Genomic DNA, 21,604 nt, shown 5'->3' with positions numbered 1-21,604 from the left:
ATCAGGAACAATACAATCACCATACTGTTCTTACGATCACTTACCTCTTTGTACAAAATTTTTTTTAAAGTTTAAAAAAAAATGAATTGTCCTCAACTGGGTGATGCAATGAGGTTAGCTTACTGCTCTTTTCACCTCTGGGGCCTGGGTTTGAATCCAAATCAGACATAAAATGAAGGTCTCCTCTCTCTGCTAATGATTTAGTGAAATGTGTTTGAGTCGCCTCAAATGAGGTTCTACTGGTTCAGCTGCAAAGATGCCCCTATTGAACCCTAATTGTCAATCTCACACTCAGAGAGGCCATAGAATTGCTGGTGTGAATTGGAAATGTCACGCTGGTGCACTAGAAGATGTTGTTCAGAGATTGGATTTGAAGTGGTGTAGAGAGTTTGACTCGCAGCTGGCTGACCTGAGAATGGTTGATGCTAACATTTGCTTGAAATGAAAGCACCTTTTACTTTAATGAGCATGAAACCTGTCTTTTCACTTGATAACTTCCTCTTGCATTCTTTCTAGTAGTTTATATTTTCAAGAAAAGATTACAATTTCTTAATAAAATGAATTGTTTCTCTTCTTAGAAACTATGATGAAAAATTAAGTTTTTGCCTTGCAGGAGTGATAATTTAACACGGGCAGTCCAGCTTCCCTTGGGATACTTCAAATGTATTTAACTTATGAAATTACAATGAAAATAAAATACCTAAACTAAAATTTACTAGAATTGTTAGAGTACTAGCTTTTGTATTTTGACAAATTAAAAATTACATTATGTTAGATGCTCATTGTGAGAGATTTTAGGATTGCTAAAGATTTTAATTTTTGTCAAAAGTTTCAGCCTATGCAAATAATTTAAGAAAATTAATCTCCAATGCAAATCCTATCATACTATGGTTCAAGCAACAATTTATGAAAAGACATTCCCAGACTCTATTATTAATCTGTACTGTATATTAAATGAACAATAATTTACTTCTTTATTCAATAAAAAACAACAGGGAGTGGCACAACATTGAGGTGCGTCAGAAAAGATAAATTTACCATTGCAGGCCTTTACTTTGCATTCATGCCGAATCCATAATTTATAATCATTTTAAAATTAGATATTTTGTTCCTTTTTAAAATAAAACCTCCAGCCACTGTGGAGAGTTAAAGGGGTAGTAATTGGTTACGCCTCGTTCTTGGGCGCATAACCAATACCGCATCCCTACTGGGAGGCCCGAGACCAGCCCGAAATTGGGTCTTGGGCCTCATTATTACTTGCGCGATCTGCTTGTGCCTGGCAGCACACGCATTTGAAGGCAATGAATGTAGGGCTCCATCCCTTGTTGGCAGCGGCCCAAAGAGAAGTTGCGGGAGGGCGGGTAGTGCGGCATCGGGGACGGGGTGTGGAGTCCGAACGCAAAGACTGTGGAATATATAAAAATATGTAAAATAAAAGCAAAATATTGCAGATGCTGGAAATCTGAAATAAAAACAGAAAAGCGGGAAACGCTCAACAGATCAGGCAGCATCTGTGGAGAGAGGAACAGAGTTAATGGGCCCGATATTAGGAGGGCGGCGGGTTCACAGCGGGGGGTTGACTGGGCGCGTGGGTAATGCGCCCGGTGAAATGGGGGTGCTCTGCATGCAATCGCAGCTTGATTGAAGGTACTTACCTTTGCTTCCGGGTTTCACGCTGGAAAGCTGCGCAGTGGGCGGACTGCGCATGCGCAGCATAGGCTGTCAGCTGGAGGAGCTCTATTTAAAGGGGTAGGCCACCAATGCTCCTCCTGCAGCAAACAACCAATTTTGAACCATGGAGCAGGCCAGAGGAAAGGCTGCCCCAAGGTTTTCAGACTCCTCACTCCAGGTTCTGCTCGAGGGGTGAGGAGGAGGAGGGAAATCCTTTTCCCATCTGATGGGAGGAAGTGCCCTCCCTCCACTACCAAGAAGGCCTGGCTGGAGGTGGCCGAGGAGGTCACCAGCAGCGGCAATGTGCCACGAACCTGGGTGCAGTGCAGGAAGAGATTTAATGACCTAACCAGGTCAGCCAAAGTGAGTATACTTACGCATTCTCCCACACTCCGTCTTCCACATCACCTCCACGACCACACAACCCCTTCTGCACTGCCACCACAACGCTCTCGCATCACTCCTCACATCCACTCAACTATCATCCTCACCTTGCCTGCACATACTCACTGCCCCTGTTCCCATTCGAACACTACCACGCATACAATATCATGGCTATGTTGCACACGCACCCTCCCATGCATCTCTCTCACGCTCAACCCTACCCACCCAATGCATGCAGCGGGTCACCATGCAACCATCACTCAATCACGCCTCTGTGTTTTGCCTTGATAGGAGAAGAGATGCCAGAATGCCCGGGATAGGGCAAGGACCGGAGGGGGCCCGCTACACCAGCTGGCACTAACAGACACGGAGCAGCAGGCACTGGAGATAAGCCGCACGCTGGAGTGCCTGTCTGTGGCGGATGCCGAGACTGGGATTGCACAAGCAGCTGGTGACAGAAAGCTAACACTCAGCACTCATGATAGCGAATGATCTTAACATCACTTGGCATCTGCAGCATCTCAACATCTGTCCACATGCTTAATATCGCTTTCTGTTCTCTTGCAGGCCCATCTGCGACCGCCATGACCGTGGAGGGCGACTCCTCAGAGGACCTGCCGGCCTCTGAGGGTCCATCGTCACATCTGAGCCATCCATCCACCAGCGCAGATACATACACCTCGGTGGGTCCTCTTCCACACTTAGTTAGGCTTGCACATGGTGAGTTACCACGCACGTGAGCACGAGAAGACCTTGGTGGCAGGGGCAGCCGTGGAGAGTCCGCGTCGGTGGGAGCACTCTTCTCAGCTGGACCCAGATGCTGAACCCTGGGGGCCAGCTGTGAAAAGGAGAATCATCGAGCGGCAGCAGCACATTGCCGAGGTACTGGAATAGATGCCACGCGCACTCTCCACAATCGCGCAGAGGATGGAAGAGTCCAACTCCTGCATGAGTGGAATGGTGGCACAGGTACAGGAGGGTATCTCCGAGATAGTGTCACGGGTAGGTGCGGGAATGTCTGCGATGGAGGAAAGGCTAGCCTCCATCGAGTGTGAAGCACGGCTCAACAATGAGTCCATTCAGGCCCTGACAACGGCCGTTCGGATTCAGGGTGAGCAACATTCTGCCGCCTTAAACAGGCTGACAGATACTTTACAACTGGCCTGCCAAGGCTTCACACAAGTCCTCCAAACTGTCATCCAGCAGGGTGGAAGGAGTGATGTGGGCCTGGGCCAGGAGAGGGATGATGATGAAAGGGGACATGGAAGTGGGGATGCCACTCAAAACGCTCCCACGTCTCACCCGTTGCCCCCCCCTCAACCAGTACCCGCAATGCTGCCCCCTCTCCAGGTGGCCGAGTCTGCCCCTGCACAGGTGTAGGTGGAGCAGTCTTTGGAGGGGCCCTCACTGGCACCGAAACCCAGAGGGCGTCCGTGCAAAGCATCTAATCGGTCAGGGCATGGACAACAGCAACCTGCCACTACCTCTGCTGAAGCCACAGGGGTAGCACCACGTAGGGGTTCCCGTAAACGCAAGGCGAAGGTTTCGTGAGCACAAGGGTGTTTGACGATTTGTCATGTTTTTTATTTATATTTGTTTTCTGCCACATGCACAATAAATCCTATTATTATCACCACTACTGCCACATCTTGCCCATTCTTGACTGGCTTGTGGAACAGGTCCAATTCATGGGGTTCACCATGAACACGCACACTTGATGCCACCCATTGGTCATTCTACAGTGGGTGTAGGTGTAGTTGCACCACTGTTTCGTGCAGGGGGCAGGGGAGGGGGCTGGTATGGCCGCTCCTCTGTCCAGGTGATGAGGACTGGACTCTTCACATAGTCTGATGTTAGGCGAACCGTTCACATATCAGTGACTCCTTGGCCTCACAAGCAGCCAGGTGAGCCGCAGTTCTGCCCATGGGTCGTTCCTCCTCCTCGTCCTCCTCCTCCTCCTCCTCAATACGGGTGGCAGATGTGGATGGGGCCTCCTCCAGCAGCACCCCTCTCTGTTGTGCCATGTTGTGCAGGGCACAACAGACGACTATAATGCATCCCACTCTGTGTGGCGCGTATTGAAGCGCTCCCCCAGAATGATCAAGACACCTGAAGTGCATCTTGAGCAGCCCTATAGCATGCTCAATTGTAGACCTGGTAGCGATGCGGCTGTCGTTATATCGACGCTGTGGCTCGGTGGTGGGGTTGCTCAGAGGTGCAATAAGCCACGTGTGCAGGGGATATGCCTTGTCCACGATGAGCCAGCCCTTGCGGGTGTTGGGTGAGTGGAAGAGGGGCGGCACGGTGGACTCCGAGGCTGAAGGAATCGTGGCAGCTGCCAGGGTATCTGGCGCACACGTGAAGGAATCTCTTGCGGTGGTCACAGATGAGCTGAATGTTCATGGAGTGATAGCCCTTCCTGTTGATGAACAGTCCTGGCTCATGTGGAGGTGCTCGTATTGCTATACGGGTGCAATCGATTACACCCTGCACCCGTGGGAAGCCAGCCATAGCGTGGAATCCCACTGCCCTCTTCATCTGGCTGAAGTCATCCATGGGGAAGTTGATAGAGTGCAAGGCCCCTCGAAACAAGCAGTCAGTGTCCTGCCTTATGCACTTGTGTGCAGACGACTGAGCGACCCCGGTGATGTCCCCGGTGGCACCCTGGAAGGATCCAGAGGCGAAGACGTTGAGGGCAGTGGTAACTTTGACAGCGACAGGTAAGAAGATGCTGCTCGGTCCATCCGGGAGCAGCTCGACATTAAGGAGGCTGCAGATGTCCGCGACTACCTGGTGACTGACTCTGAGCCTCCGTATGCACTGCTCCTCAGAGGTCCAGGAAGCTGAGCCTCGCTCTGTAGACCCTGTGGCGAGGGTAGTGCCTTCTGCGACGCATCTCTCTCTGCGGTTGCTCTCCCTCCTGCTGTGCAGGTGGATGTGTCACAGCACTGTGTTGTGGAGCTCCACGTGTCAGAGGTGGACGACGTGGCCGGCGAGGCTGGTGATGCTGTTCGTCCTCCGAGGAGGTCATGACTGCAACTACGGCGGCCCCCATCCGGAAGATGTACGTTTGAGGGGGTCCGCAAGCTAGGTAAATGTGTCCGCACACCGGGGTTGAGGTTCCAAGTTGGTGAATTGTAACGTTAGGAGGAGGGTGGTGGAGGCCAAACTTTGTCCAAAGTGACAAAGTGGCCTCCTGCAATGAGTGAGGGTCTCCACCCCCACTCCACCTGTCAAATGGACCTTTGCAGCTGCCACAGGCTGATGGCTGCAACAAGTCCGTTTCAACTGGGAGTGTTTCCCCCAGTATGGTAAACAGTCTCAGTTCATTTCAAAATCCCAACCCTCCTAAAATATCAGGTCAATCATGTCTGTAAACGACCTGAAGTACCTGGTTAATTACCTTAAGTGGCATCCTGCCGCCTTTAATTGCTGGCGGGAGTCCCACATGCGGGGGCTGCGCGCGCATGTCAGCGCCTCACTGGGGAACCCAGAAGTGGGCGGGTTGGAGCCGGGCTCCGTACCCGCCCCGGGAATCCCCGATTTTCGCAGCCCCCCGCCACGAATGCACCCGCTCGGGGGTGCGAAAATCGAGCCCAATGTTTCAGGTCAATGACCTTTCATTAAAACTGGATGAAGTAAAGCTTTAACAGTTTTTAAGCAAGTGCAGAACCCCTCCCCCCTTTGCCTGGCTTTGTAATGCTTATAAACTGTTAAATCTTTAACTTCTTCCAGTTCTGATGAAAGGTCATCGACCGGAAACGTTAACTCTGTTTCTTTTTCCACAGATGCTGCCTGACCTGCTGAGTATTTCTAGCATTTTCTGTATATATATTTTCATGGCAGCTGCTGCTTAGGTTGCAGTGACTGACGAAGAATCCTCAGTGGAGCAGGCCTGGGACCTGACAAATTTAGCAGTGGCCCAAATCCATGCGCAGATCAGGTATGGACCATGCCACAGCCTAATTTGTCATCATTGTGCCCGTTTTACGCCTGAAAAATGGGTGCAAGGCATACCAATTTCTACCCCAAACTCTCTTTCCAGCCTTTAAATGTAGAGGATGGACATTCCATTGGGAATTCCTCTAGCTCTCAGGGAGCTGGAGGATGAGGAGGAGTTCCACAGGAACAAGGCGACAGGTTCACCTGCTGCTTATGTACTCTGCTCTAAGCTAGTGAGTCTACAGACCCTGTCATAATTGTTTGGGCAATCTAGGCTTAACCAGGGAGACAACCTCAGAGCTTTGTGATCTTCTGTTGCCCAACTTAAAAACTTCATCTGGGACTGGAGCAGCCTATGGCTTTAATAGTCACTCCTGCTTTGAACAGTACGGTAGCATAGTGGTTATGTTACTGAACTAGTAATCCAGAGGCCTGGACCAATAACTCAGAGACATAAGTTGAAATCCCACCACGGCAGCTGGGGAATTTCAATTCAGCTAATTAAAATAAATTTTTAAAAATGCTAGTATCAGTAATGGTGACCATGAAACTACCGGATTGTTGTAAAAATCCATCAGGTTCACTAATGTCCTTAAGGAAAGAAACCTGCCATCTTTACCTGGTCTGGCCTATATGTGACTCCAGACCAACAGCAATGTGGTTGATTCTTAACTGCCTTCTGAAATGGCCGAGCAAGCCTCTCAGTTTTACAATCCCGCGACAAGAGGACATAATAAGAATAAAACCGGACAGACCTCCCGGCATTGGACCACTGGGCACCGGACATGACAAAGGCAAACCAAGCCCTCCTCACTAACATCTGGGGACTTGTACCAAAATTGGGAGTGTTGTCCCACAGACTAGTCAAGCAACAGCCTGACAGAGCCATACTCACAGAATCATATCTTTCAGCCAATGTCCCAGACTCCTCCATCACCAGGCCTGGATATGTCCTGTCACACCACAGGATAGACCCACCAGAGGTGGCGGCACAGTGGTATACAGACAGGAGGGAGTGGCCCTGGGAGTTCTCAACATTGACTCCGGACCCCATGAAGTCTTGTGGCATCAGATCAAACATGGGCAAGAAAACCTCCTGCTGATTACCACCTACCGCCCTTCCTCAACTGATGAGTCAGTACCCCTCCATTTTGAGCACTACCTGGAGGAAGCACTGAGGGTAGCAAGGGCACACAATGTACTCTGGGTGGGGAACTTCAATGTCCATCACCAAGAGTGGCTCGATAGCACCACTACTGACCGAGCTGGCCGAGTCCTGAAGGACATAGCTGCCAGACTGGGCCTGCGGCTAGTGGTGAGCGAACCAACACGAGGGAAAAACCTACTTGTCTTCGTCCTCCCCAATCTACCTGTCGCAGATCCATCTGTCCATGACAGTATTGGTGCGAGTGACCACCGCACAGTCCTTGTGGAGACGAAGTCCCGTCTTCACACTGAGGACACCGTCCATAGTGTTGCATAGCATAGTTTCAAATTCGAATAGATTCAGAACAGACCTAGCAGCTCAAAACTGGGCATCCATGAGGCACTGTGGGCCATCAGCAGCGGCAGAATTGAATTCCACCACAATCTGTAACATTATGGCCCGGCATATTCCTCACTCTACCATTACCATCAAGCCAGGAGATCAACCCTGGTTCAACGAGGAGTGAAGAAGAGCATGCCAGGAGCAGCACCAGGTGTACCTAAAAATGAGGTGCCAACCTGGTGAAGCTACAACCCAGGAGTACATGCATGCTAAACAGTGGAAGCAACGTGCTATACACAGAGCTAAGCCATCCCACAACCAATGGATCAGATCAAAGCTCTGCAGTCCTGCCACATCAAGTCGTGAATGGTGGTGGACAATTAAACAACGAACAGGAGGAGAAGGTTCTGTAAACATCCCCATAGTCAATGACGGGACAGCCCAGCACGTGAGTGCAAAATTCAAGGCTGAAGTGTTTGCAACCATCTTCAGCCAGAAGTGCCGAGTGGATGATCCATCTCGGCCTCCTCTCGAGATCTCCACCATCACAGAAGCCAGTCTTCAGCCAATTCGATTCACTCCTCATGATATCAAGGAACAGCTGAGTGCACTGGATACAGCAAAGGCGATGGGCCCCGATGACAACCCAGTTGTCGTGCTGAAAACTTGTGATCCAGAACTAGCCGCGCCTCTAGCCAAGCTGTTCCAGTACAGCTACAACACTGGCATCTACCAGACAATGTGGAAAATTGCCCAGGTATGTCTTATCCACAAAAAGCAGGACAAATACAATCTGGCCAATTACCACCCTACCAGTCTACTCTCAATCATCAGCAAAGTGATGGAAGGTGTAGTCGACAGTGCTGTCAAGCGGCACTTACTCACCAATAACCTGCTCGCCGATGCTCAGTTTGGGTTCCGCCAGGACCACTCAGCTCCAGACCTCATTATAGCCTTGGTCCAAACATGGACAAAAGAGCTAAATTCCAGAGGTGAGGTGAGAGTGACTGCCCTTGACATCAAGGCAACATTTGACCGAGTGTGGCACCGAGGAGCCCAAGTAAAATTGAAGTCAATGTAAATCAGGGGGAAAAATCTCAAATGGCTGGAGTTGTACCTAGCACAAAGGAAGATGGTAGTGGTTGTTGGAGGCCAATCATCTCAGCCCCAGGACATTGCAGCAGGAGTTCCTGAGGGCAGTGACCTAGGCCCAACCATCTTCAGCTGCTTCATCAATGACCTTCCCTCCATCATAAAGTCAGAAATGGGGATGTTCGCTGATGATTGCACAGTGTTCAATTCCATTCGCAACCCCTCAGATATTGAAGCAGTCCGTGCCCGCATGCAGAAAGACCTGGACAACAACCAGGCTTGGGCTGATAAGTGGCAAGTAACATTCACGCCAGACAAGTGTCAGGCAATGACCATCTCCAACAAGAGAGAATCTAACCACCACCCCTTGACATTCAACGACATTAGCATCATTGAATCCCCCCACCATCAACATCCTGGGAGTCACCACTGACCAAAAACTTAACCAGCCATATAAATACTGTGGCTATGAGAGCAGGTCAGAGGCTGGGTATTCTGCGGCGAGTGACTCACCTCCTGACTCCCCAAAATCTTTCCACCATCGACAAGGCACAAGTCAGGAGTGTGATGCAATACTCTCCACTTGCCTGGATGAGTGCAGCTCCAACAACACTCAAGAAGCTCGACACCATCCAGGACAAAGCAGCCCGCTTGATTGGCACCCCAACCACCACCCTAAACATTCACTCCCTTCACCACCGGTGCACCGTGGCTGCAGTGTGTACCATCCACAGGATGCACTGCAGCAACTCGCCAAGGCATCTTCGACAGCACCTCCCAAACCCGCGGCCTCTACCACCTAGAAGGACAAGGGCAGGAGGCGCATGGGAACACCACCACCTGCACATTCCCCTCCAAGTCACACACCATCCCGACTTGGAAATATATCGCCGTTCCTTCATCGTCGCCGGGTCGAAATCCTGGATCTCCCTACCTAACAGCACTCTGGGAGAACCTTCACCACATGGACTGCAGCGGTTCAAGAAGGCAGCTCACCACCACCTTCTCAAGGGCAATTTGGGATAGGCAATACATGCTGGCCTTGTCAGAGATGCTCACATCCTATGAATGTGTTTAAAAATAAACTTCTATTTAAAGAGCTTCTTTCAAGCTACCTCAGGGACATTTCATAGTATCATAGTAGACACAGCACAGGAGGATATTCGGCCCATAATGCCTGTGCCGGCACTTTGAAAGAGCTATCCAATTAGTCCCATTCCCCTGCTCTTTCCCCATAGCCCTGTAATTTTTACTATCCAATATTGCTACTACCTCTTCCTTTACTGATCCTTTGGCAGCATCCTCTTCTGTAAGACAGACGCGAAGTATTCATCCAGTACCTCAGCCATGCCTTCTGCCTCCACAAGAAGTTCCCCTTTTTTGTCCCTAATCGGTCCCAGGCTTCTTTTGTCTACCCTTTTACTATTTATATGTTTATAAAGACTATTGGGTTCCATTTTATGTTAGCCGGTAATCTATTCTCATACTCTCTCTTTGCCCCTTTTATTCCCGTTTTTAGATCTCCTCTGTACTTTCTGTATTCAGTCTGGTTCTCTACTGTATTATGAAGCATACATTCATCATAAACCTCCTTTTTCTCTGTATCTTTAGTCATCTAGGGAGCTCTAGCTTTGAATGCCCTTCCTTTCTCCCTCGTAGGAATGTGTATACTTTGTACCCAAACCAACTCCTCCTTGAAGGCCTCCCTTTGTTCAATTAATGTTTTGCCTGCCAATATTTGATTCCAATCCACCTGGGCAAGATTCCTTTTTAACTCAATGAAATTAGCCTTCCTCTAGTTAAATATTTTCACATTTGTTTGTTCCTTGTCCTTTTCCATAAATATTCTAAACCTAATGATATTAGGTCTGCAGTATATTACCGCTTGCATCAGGTTACTGATGACTTGGTTAGGGTAAATGACTTGATCACTTTTGTAACCAATATTCACCAGCAACAGGGAAGGATTCTGCAGTTTTTCAGGATAGCTGGGTTATTAAGAGTGCAGGGTCTCAATGATGAACCCCATCTAGCCATATGGGCTCCTTTTACCAATGCTACATCATTTAGCAATAAAAAGTTCTATTTAATCAATGTAGAGGCTGTGTGTGATCAACCGTATGCATCATATCATGCAGGTGGATGACAAGGACCCTGGAAGCTACTATGATACTTACATTCTACATCACCATTATGTAATATCTAGACTGGATGGATCCTGGAAACCAGGGATATCCTTTTCACTCATGGCTCATGACATCAGTCCAAAACCCACAAACTGTGGCTGAACTCAAATATAATGAGGCACATGCCTCCACAACAATACAAATAGAGGATACCACAGATATACTGCAGTAAAATTTCCACTGTCTGGAAATGTGCAATTGCAAAGCTTGGCAAAAGTATCCAAAATGATAATGATGTGCTATGTGTTGCACAATTTTGCTATCAGAGGAGGAGTCACTGCACAACAAGTGTAAGGAGGCTCAGGCCATCCCTGAGGAGGATAACAATACGTCTGAGGCTGAAGAGATGCTTCCTGCACTGGCAGCAGCCAGGAAGACAAATCGAATAAACAACAATTTTTATTAAACATCCAAGTCGCACCAGAAAAAGCATTCTGAATACATGTCCCCAATGAACTGTCCCTGCAAGAACTAAATGCCCACTATTATTCTCCATTTGACCTCATCTACCTTGCATGCTCCTCCATTCACATCCTGCTGCAGAAATCCGCCCCAGTAAAAATGAACTCTGAGAACAAAGTGGAAATGTAAATCAAATAATTTATTTGCCTAACAGTGAATTTGTTCTGCAAGTTATTTAACATTTCGGAAGGATAGGAAAATAAGTAAAGGTGGTGGGATAGCTCTGTTAGTAAAGGATGAAATTGGTATAATAGTGAGAAGTGATCTTGGCTCAGAAGATCAAGATGTCGAATCAATTTGGGTGGAGGTAGGAAATAGCAAGGGAAAGAAATCACTGATGGGAGTAGTATATAGGCCCCCCAACAGTAGCTACACTGTAGGGCAAAATATTAATAAGGAAATAAGGGGGGCTTGTAAAAAAGGTAATGCAATAATCATGGGCGATTTTAACTTTCACATAGATTGGACAAATCAAATTGGCAAAAATAGCCCTGAGGAGGAGTTCATAGAGTGGATTAGGGACTGTTTCTTAGACCAATACGTCAGGGAACAGGCCATTTTGAATCTGGCAATGGGTAATGAAACAGGATTAATTAATGATCTCAAAGTAAAGGATCCCTTGGGAAGCAGTGATCATAACATGATAGAATTTCGCATCCAGTTTGAGAGCGAGGATCTTGGGTCTGAAACTACTGTATTAAACTTAAATAAGGGCAATTATAAAGGAATGAGGGTGGAATTGGCTAAAGCAGACTGGGTAAACAGATTAGATGGTATGATGGTGGATAAGCAGTGGCAAACAATTAAAAAGCTATTTTATGACTCGCAACAAAAATATATCCCTGTTAGGAGGAAAGACTCCACAAAAGGGATGAACCAACCATGGCTAACTAAGGAAGTAAAGGATGGTATCAGGTTAAAAGAAAAAGCATACAACATGGCAAAGATTACAGGTAAGCCCGAAGATTGAGAAAACTATAAAAAACAGCAAAGGATGACTAAAAGAATAATAAAGAGGGAGAACATAAATTACGAGAGTAAACTAGCAAGAAATATAAAAACTGACTGTAAAAGCTTCTACAAGTATATAAAAAGAGGTTAGCTAAAGTAAACATTGGTCCCTTAGAGGATGAGACTGGGGAAATAATAATGGAAAACAAGGAAACGGCAGAGGAATTGAACAGATATTTTGTATGTCTTCACAGTAGAAAACACTAATAATATACCAATAATAGTAGAAAATCAAGGGGCAAAGGGGAGAGAGGAACTAAAAACAGTTATTATCACTAGAGAAAAAGTACTAGGTAAACCAATGGGTCTAAAGGCTGACAAGTCCCCTGGACCTGATGGCTTGCATCCGACGGTCTTCAAAGAAGTGGCTACAGAGATAGTGGATGCATTGGTTGTAATCTACCAGAATTCACTAGATTCTGGAAAGGTCCCAGTGGATTGGAAAACTGCAAACATAACACCCCTATTCAAGAGGGAGTGAGACAGAAAGCAGGTAACTATAGACCAGTTAGCCTAACATCTGTCATTGGGAAAATGCTAGAATCCATTATTAAGGAAGTAGTAGCAGGACATTTGGAGACTCATAATACAATCAAGGAGAGTCAACATGGTTTTATAAAGGGGAAATTGTGTCTGACAAATTTATTAGAGTTCTTTGAGGGAGTAACGGGCTGGGTGGATAAAAGGGAACCAATGGATGCAGTATATTTGGTTCCAAAAGGCATTCAATTAGGTGCCACATAAAAGATTACTGCATAAGATAAGAGCTCATGGTGTTGGCATGGATGGAGGATTGGCTAACTAACAGAAAACAAAGAGTCGGGATAAAAGGGTCATTTTCAAAATGGCAATCTATAACTAGTGGGGTGCCGCAGGGCTCAGTGCTGGGGCCTCAACTATTTACAATATATATCAATGACTTGGATGAAGGAACAGAGTGTCTTGTGGCCAAATTTGCTGATGATACAAAGTTGGTGGAAAAGCAAGTTGCGATGAGGACACAAAGTATCTGCAAAGGGATATTGACAGGTTAAGCGAATGGGCAAAAATTTGGCAGATGGAATATAACGTGGGAAAATGTGAAGTCATCCACTTTGGGAGGAAAAATAAAAAAGCAAAATATTTGAATGGAGAAATACTACAAAATGCTGTGGTACAGAGGGATCTGGGTGTCCTCATACATGAAACACAAAAAGTCAACATACAGGTGCAGCAAGTAATCTGGAAGGCAAACAGAATATTGGCCTTTATTTCTAGAGGGATGGAGTATAAAAGCAGGGAAGTCATGCTACAACTGTACAGGGTGCTGGTGAGACCACGCCTGGAGTACTGTGTACAGTTCTGGTGCCCTTATTTAAGGAAGGACATACTTGCATTGGAGGCAATTCAAAGAAGGTTCACTAGGTTGATTCCGGGTATGGAAGGGTTGTCTTATGAGGAAAGATTGAACAGGTTGGGTCTATACTCATTGGAGTTTAGAAGAATGAGGAGATCTTATTGAAACATACAAGATTCTGAGGGGACTCGATAGGGTAGACGCTGAGAGGATGTTACCCCTCATGGAGGAATCTAAAACTGGGGGGGGGGGGGGGGGGGGCGCATAGTCTCAGAATAAGGGGCCGCCCGTTCAAGACGGAAATGAGGAGGAATTTCTTCTCCCAGAGGGTTGTGAATATTTGGAATTCTTTACCCCAAAAAGCTGTGGAGGCTGAGTCATTGAATACGTTCAAGGCTGAATTAGACAAATTTTTGATCAGCAAGGGAGTCAAAGGATATGGGAAAAGGTGGGAAAGTGGAGTTGAGGTAAAAATCAGATCAGCCATGATCTCATTGAATGGCGGAGCAGGCTCGTGGGGCCGAACGGCCTACTCCTGCTCCCATCTCTTATGGTCTAAGTTAATAGGGGTTAAATTGGGTCACGTAGCACCCGTTGTGTAGGCGCTACATGGACTCCTAAGCCCTGAAAATGGCATCAGAGATGCGCGTGCACACTTCCGACGTAACGTGTGCAGGACGCTATCTTGGTCTTGGTCAAGGTGGCTGCGCGTGCGCACCTAACGAACGGCGGCAGCATGTAAAATAGGGAGATTATGACATAGATCAGTGTGCAACGCTAATTTGAAGCAGCCGATGCCACTTTCGAACTCCCCGCTCCAGCCAACGAACTGTCCTAACCTTCCACACCTGAACAGGAGTTAAAGGGCATGAAGGACCACCCCCTGCCCCAACCAGTGCTATTTAAAGGGATCATGCAGGATGAGTTATTCTGGCTGCTGGCAATTGTAGGTGTTTGTGGAAGTTTCCTTTTCTTGGATAAAGTTGCAATACTATATAGACAGTGGTCTGGGTCATTTTGCAGTACTGTTAGTAGCATTTAAAATAGTGTGCTGACCAAAGTTGCTTCCAGACATGGGTGGCCTGCTAGGGCTTCCTCTGGGAATTGAACAATGACTGCGAGCATGCAGAGAGGCCACGCAGAGCAGGACAAGCTGCTAGAAGAGGGAGGAAGAGACGGAGGAGGAAAAGATGGAGGAGGACAAGGAAGAGGCAGGGAGGCAACAAGGTCGACAGGCCCTGTCTGCCAAGGCTCTACGTGATCAGTTTATGAATGAGAGCTATCAGCAACCTCAAGGACACCTCCCCATTCACCAAAAGTCCCACACTCCTTACCTTTCCGCTCCCACATGACCATTAAATTGTCCTCCTTATGATTACACATTGCTTCCTCCCTTAGTTCATTGCAGAAATGAAAGCCAACACCAAATGCAAATCCAAATCCAAATTTATCAATTAAATATGCAATAAAGCAAACAAAATGAGACTATTCACCGTTGTGCATTCCCTTAGTGCCCGTCGTTCGTGTGCCTTTTCCTTTCCTGGTGCTCCTATGAGGTGCATTCCCAGAGGCTGGAGCATGGGTGGTAGAAGGCTGCTGACCTTCAATGGAGGTGAGGGCAGATGGTCATGGAGGACGACCTCGAGCAGCTCCGGGTCGGGAGGGCCTGGCTGCAGACAGCGTTCTCTCGTTCTGAGCTGCAGCAGTCTAGCTTGGCTGGCTGACAGCCAACAGCAAAGGCAAGTGGAGTGGCAGGGGTGGGAGCAGGAATGCTGTCATCCTGAGAGAGGACAGAAGATTCAACTGCCATGGCATCACTGCCACTCTCCCGGGACGGCGCCTCAGTAATCCTGGTGATCTGCTGGAGAACAGATTGCTGGAGTGCTGTGAAGCCCTGGAAGCCCCATTCCACAGCGGCACCCAGAGCCACGACAGCAGCAGTCTGAGCCTGTAATGAAGCATTCTGAACTTCCAAATGAAGCATGCAGACCTTTGATGGCAGCTGTTTGTGCTGCGATGGAAGCTGTGACATCAGTCATCAGACACTGCATCATGGTGGATTCTACAGGTGTGCCGATGGAGGTGACCACCCGTTCCACATGGGAAAGGTTGGGCTCCAAGCTCTGCGCAAAGCCCTGTGCCAAGTTGGAGCTGGACTTCTCCATGCCCCTTGACATGGTGCGCAGGCTTTCTACTGCACCAAGTATTTGGCTGTGTACACCATCAGCCGTCATCTGTAGCCTGGCCCATCGAAGTCATCATCTGATTCCTCAGCAGCAGAACTAGTGTGCAATCTCGGCCTCTGACAAGCTGGCACCTGTGGTATCCACTCCCCCCGCCCCAGCTCCTGCGCACTTGTGCCTGGTGTCTCACCACGTGCAGATCCCTCCTCTATCCTAGCCTCTAAAGTACATGCAGTGGCAGTATCTAAACTGGTGGATGGGAGTGTAAGATCGAGTGACGATGTACTAGCATCATCACTGTTATCTTCCCCTGCCTCCTCTGACGGTGCCGGTCCCAGTTCTTGGGTATCTAAAATGACAAAGGGACACAGGTTATGTTGTGATGAAGGGAGAGGAATGAGTAAGGCATGTTTGCTGACACCATCTGCAGCATGCGAGTCAAAAAAGATTGTGGGCTGAGGGAGAAGTGGGAAGTGAGAAGGAGGATTAGGTATGCAGAGACCCTCATCATCGATCCCTCCAGCACCGCTAGTGGCCACAACGACGGCCCACCCAATGATCGCCAGCACAGTCTCCTCCGTGGGGGTGAGGACATGTAGGCGCACCTGTCCTCCCCCAGGTCTTTCCTGCTGCCTGTCGTTATGCGCCACCTTCTCTTGCAAGAAAGAGGGAAGTGTGTCAGTGAGTATCCTGCAAGATGTTTGGGTGATGTGGCTGCCATGGTTGAATAGCTGCCAGTGTGTGTGAGCTGTGAGTTGTGGGTGTGCAGCTTGCAAGAATGGTAATGTGAGAGGGTGAGATGCAGCATCTGATTCGTGGGGTTGCGTACTGATTGAAAGAGTTTGTTGGTAGGTGGGTGATGGGGGGAGCAGTGGATGAGGCTAGTGGTGCAGCTGGTAGGATATGCCACGGCATATGGCAGGTTAGTATCCATCACTGATGTTTATTCTCCATCCCCTAATTTTTCACACGTACAAGCCCTCTGTCTTTCACGAATTTAGCATGCACCCCAGCATCATGTCACACCATGTGTTGGCTGGTCACATTTGTTACAAGGACTGTGTTGCTAATTTTGTTGTAATACTTATTCCTCTTCTGTTTCTACAGGTGTCTGCAAGAAGAGGCAGCAACTGTCACCCCAAGAATACTAACCTGAAGGTGCACAATATCCCCCAGCATGACCCCTGATGATTTTGTTTAACACATTCCAGCTCCATTATTTCTCTGAACCTAGCTAGAGTTAGAGGCTTCAGGTAAAATGGGCCGTGTCTGGCTGCTGGCATCACTCATCTGTTATGGGCTTCTTTTTCTTGCAATGAGAATCAATTTAATGAAATGCTGTATGGTTGAAGAGCTCTGACATAGTAATGCATGTGGCCACCCTGCCTCCAAAACAGGTGTGTGATCCTGAGTATGTACAATACAAGCTGCTATTGGTGAAAATATTAGCAGATCTCAATTTACAAATGAATGAGTTACAACATAAGATTTCTGTGAACATGGGATATCTTGATAATGTGAGTACAGTTAGGTTTCCCAAATTAAGAACAGCGCTCTTACATTGGGAGATCCTCTGCCAGTGCATCCTCTGCTCATGGCAATTGAGAGCACTGGAAGCACACAGAAGACATCCAGAAATTAAAAGTAATCACCACACACAGACGGCTATCCCTGCAGCCAGTCCACATCCCTCCTGTGTGAGCACGTTCCAATACAATTTTGATGTTGAAATTTGTAGGTGATATGAAATTGGGGGTATAGCTAATAACGTGCACCAAAATACAGGAAGACAAACAGGCTTGCAGAGTGGGCGGATAATGGCAAATGAAATTCAATATATTAAAGTGTGAGGTGGTTCATTTTGGTAGGAGGAATAAGGAGGCCACTTATCCTTTGGAAGGTAAGAAACTAAATGGAGTAGAGGAGCAAAGATAACTGAGAATACAGATAAATAAATCAATGCCATGCTCAAGAACCCCACACAAGTTGATAGTGGACTCCTTCACAATCTCTGACGTGTTGCGGAAGCTCCTTAGAAGGCAGTCCAATACATTTAGTAATTGCGGTGGATAGAAGTTACTTTTCTTTTAAAGATTTGGCCCCTAAAGTCTGCATCTCTGTCCTCTTCAGCTGAGCTAGAAAATGAGCTGGCCCTCTGATGAGCCGTTTCCTGGACTGTCCTTTCCACTTGCACCAGCTCACTTGAGCTTGTGAATCACCAAGTGCGGACCCCTCTAACTCACTGTCTATACCACGCAGGGTGCTGATTTCTGTCCTGACAGGTGAATGAAAAAGAATGCTATTACAATTAAAACAATAAAATTAATTAAATTATATTTTCATAATAGCGTACAAATACTTACATAAAGCAAAATTCTATATCATGGTATCATAGTAGGTACAGCACAGGAAGCAGCCATTTGGCCCATCATGCTTGTGCCAGCTCTTTGAAAGAGCTATCCAATTAGTCCCATTTCCCTGCTCTTTCCCCATAGCCCTGTAATTTTTTTCCCTTCAAGTATTTATCCAATTCCCTTTTGAAAGTTACGATTGAATCTCTTCCACCACCTTTTCAGGCAGTGCATTCCTGAGCATTACAACTCGCTGCATAAAAAAAATGTTTCCTCATGTTGCTTCTGGCTCTTTTGCCGATCACCTTAAATCTGTGTTGTCTGGTTACCAACCCTTCTGCCACTAGAAATGGTTTCTCCTTGTTTACTCTGTCAAAACCATTCATAATTTTGAACACCTCTATCAAATCTCCCCTTAACTTTCTCTGTTCTAGGGAGAACAACCCCAGCTTCTCCAGTCTCTCCACATAACTGAAGTCCCTCATCCCTGACACCATTCTAGTAAATCTCTTCTGCACCCTCTCTAAGGCCTTGACATCCTTCCTAAAGTGTGGTGCCCTGAATTGAACACAATACTCCAGCTGAGGCCTAATCAGTGTTTTATAAAGATCTCAATCAAGATGGTCAAACACAATTTTCTTTTAACAAATCCATCCTGACTTTCATTTATTAGTCCATATTTTTCCAAGTGCCAATTTATTTTGTTCTGCATTATTGTCTCTAAAAGTTTCCCCACCACTGACATTAGGGTGACTGGCCTGTAATTTTCAGGTTTATCCTTCTCCCCTTTTTTGAACAGGAATGTGACATTTGCAAACCTCCAGTCCTCTGGCACCATTCCCATATCTAAGGAGGATTGAAAGATTGTAATCAGAGCCTCCACAATTTCCATCCTTACTTCCCTTAGTAATCTAGGATGCATTCCATCTGGACTGGGTGACCTTTCTACTTTGAGTGCTGCCAATCTTTTAAGTACGTCCCATTTATCTATTTTTATCCTATCTAATATCACTACTACCTCCTCCTTTACTGCTTAATATGTTCTCTCTTCTGGTACAATGATCCACAAGGAGAATATTGCTTTCTTTAGAAACTTACTGCCATGAATCATGTGGTTATTAACCTTCACCACACAGACTGCAGCGGTTCAAGAAGGCGGCTCACCACCACCTTCTCAAAGGCAATTAGGGATGGGCAATAAATGCTGGCCTCGCCAGCGACGCCCACATCCCATGAACGAATAAAAAAAAATTAAGTGAAGGTTGTGCTTTTTAAAAAATAAATCCATTGTTTAAACAGCATTTATTTAAAATGAAAGCTGAACAGATGTAAATATAACAAGAACCAATAATAAAAGAAACGCAATGGATCAAATTAATTGGAACACATACCTGTGTAATATAAATAATTTTGTGCAGCTGAATGAGAATCTGTTGGATTGGGTCACTGATTTGACGTACTTTCCTTTGAGACACTGCTATTCCTGCAGATGCTATAGATGAGAATGTCATAATCAGATAAACTGTCCACTTGGATTTCCTATTATAAATATATGATGGCAATACTATCAGAGTAGTGCCCAGATATAACTGCATTTGAGGATAGAACAGAAGAGGTGATGTGGTTACAGAGACACTTAGTTTAATTTAAAAAGAAGGAAATCAAGTTGCTGTAAATTTCTAGGAGGACTTGTTTTACACTGTAATACCAGCACAGCATCACATTAAAACAGTAAACTCTATCAATGAACCTGCCGATGGGTTATGAGTAATTTTCCTACAACTACTGGCATGAATAAATTGCCACAGAAAATTACAAAAACATGTCAGCTAGCACCCAAAGGACTTACATGTCAGGGATGGTATGTTGCCTCCCTGGTGCTAGGGTCAAGGATGTCACGGAGCGGCTGCAGGGCATCCTGGAGGGGGAGGGTGAACAGCCAGTAGTCGTGGTCCATATTGGTACCAACGACATAGGTAAAAAAGGGATGAGGTCCTGCAAGGCGAACTTAAGGAGTTAGGAGATAAATTAAAAAGCAGGACTTCAAAGATAGTGATCTCAGGATTACTACCGGTGCCAATAATATTGGGACAAAGGATCAGGATAATGAAACAGTTTGGGTAGAGATAAGGAATAATAAGGGGAAAAAAACACTAGTGGGCGTAGTATATAGGCCTCCTAATAGTTGCAACTCTGCTGGAAGAAGTATTAATCAGGAAATAGTCAGGGCATGTAATAAGGGAACAGCTATAATTATGGGGGATTTTAACTATCATATTAACTGGACAAATCAAATTGGGCAGGGCAGCCTTGAGGAAGAGTACTAGTGAGTATAGGAACAGGAGAATAGACAGGATGAATGCGTGGCTCCAGGGATGGTGTAGGAGGGAGGGATTTAGATTCCACGGACATTGGGACCGGTTCTGGGGAAGGTGGGACCTGTACAAGCGTGACGGGTTACACCCGAGCAGGACCGGGACCAATGTCCTCGCGGGGGTGTTTGCTAGTGCTGTTGGGGAAGGTTTAAACTAGAGTGGCAGGGGGATGGGAACCTGAGCGGGGAGTCAGAAGGGAATAAAATTGAGAGCAGCAAGAGAGGGGAGGACCCAGGGGAAATCTACAATACAAATAGTACAAACAGTTGTTCAAGAACAAGTGAAAGGGAAAAGCGTAGATCAGCGGAAAGAAAGTGTACTTTAGGCACGACAGATAAAATAAAAACTAGAAGGCATAAGGCGATTAACCCAGCATCAAAGCTGTGGCAGGGGGTTGGGAACCTGAGCAGGGAGACAGAGGAAAGCGTGTCAGGAAGGGACAGAAGGGATGGAGTAAAAGGTAAAGTGTTAAAAAAGGAAAAAGCAGGAACTAAGTGTCACAAAGCATATTTGAAAGTTCTTTATCTGAATGCACGTAGCATTCGTAACAAAATGGACAAGTTAACGGCACAAATAAGTACGTCTGGGTATGATCTTGTGGCCATTACAGAAACATGGCTGCAGGGTGACAACGACTGGGAATTAAATATGCCAGAGTATTTAACAATCAGGAAGGACAGGCAGGAAGGAAGGGGAGGTGGGGTGGCTATGTTAATAAATGAAGGAATCACTAATACAGAGAAATGATATTGGGACAAAGGATCAGGATAATGAAACAGTTTGGGTAGAGATAAGGAATAATAAGGGGAAAAAAACACTAGTGGGCATAGTATATAGGCCTCCTAATAGTTGCAACTCTGCTGGAAGAAGTATTAATCAGGAAATAGTCAGGGCATGTAATAAGGGAACAGCTATAATTATGGGGGATTTTAACTATCATATTAACTGGACAAATCAAATTGGGCAGGGCAGCCTTGAGGAAGAGTTTATTGAGTGTATTAGGGATGGATTTCTTGAGCAGTATGTAACTGATCCTACAAGGGGGCAAGCAACCTTGGACCTGGTCCTGTGTAATGAGCCAGGATTAATTAATAATGTCCTAGTTAAGGATCCCCTTGGAAT

General features: G+C 46.6%; 1 protein-coding gene across 2 annotated transcripts in view; it reads right to left on the bottom strand.

The window, feature by feature from the left end:
• nek10 (NIMA-related kinase 10) overlaps nucleotides 1-21,604 on the bottom strand; it is a 211,732-nt gene that overhangs the window by 10,669 nt on the left and 179,459 nt on the right. For both annotated transcript variants that reach the window (XM_068002825.1, XM_068002817.1), the window contains exon 33: nucleotides 19,499-19,599. In XM_068002825.1, coding sequence (XP_067858926.1) covers nucleotides 19,499-19,599 — 101 coding nt within the window. The remainder of the gene's footprint in view (nucleotides 1-19,498; nucleotides 19,600-21,604) is intronic.

This window comes from Heptranchias perlo, chromosome 2 (assembly GCF_035084215.1).
Source record: "Heptranchias perlo isolate sHepPer1 chromosome 2, sHepPer1.hap1, whole genome shotgun sequence".
Taxonomy (NCBI): domain Eukaryota; kingdom Metazoa; phylum Chordata; class Chondrichthyes; order Hexanchiformes; family Hexanchidae; genus Heptranchias; species Heptranchias perlo.
The sequence above is the reverse complement of the archived record's forward strand: the minus strand, read 5'-3'. Positions and strand labels throughout refer to the sequence as shown.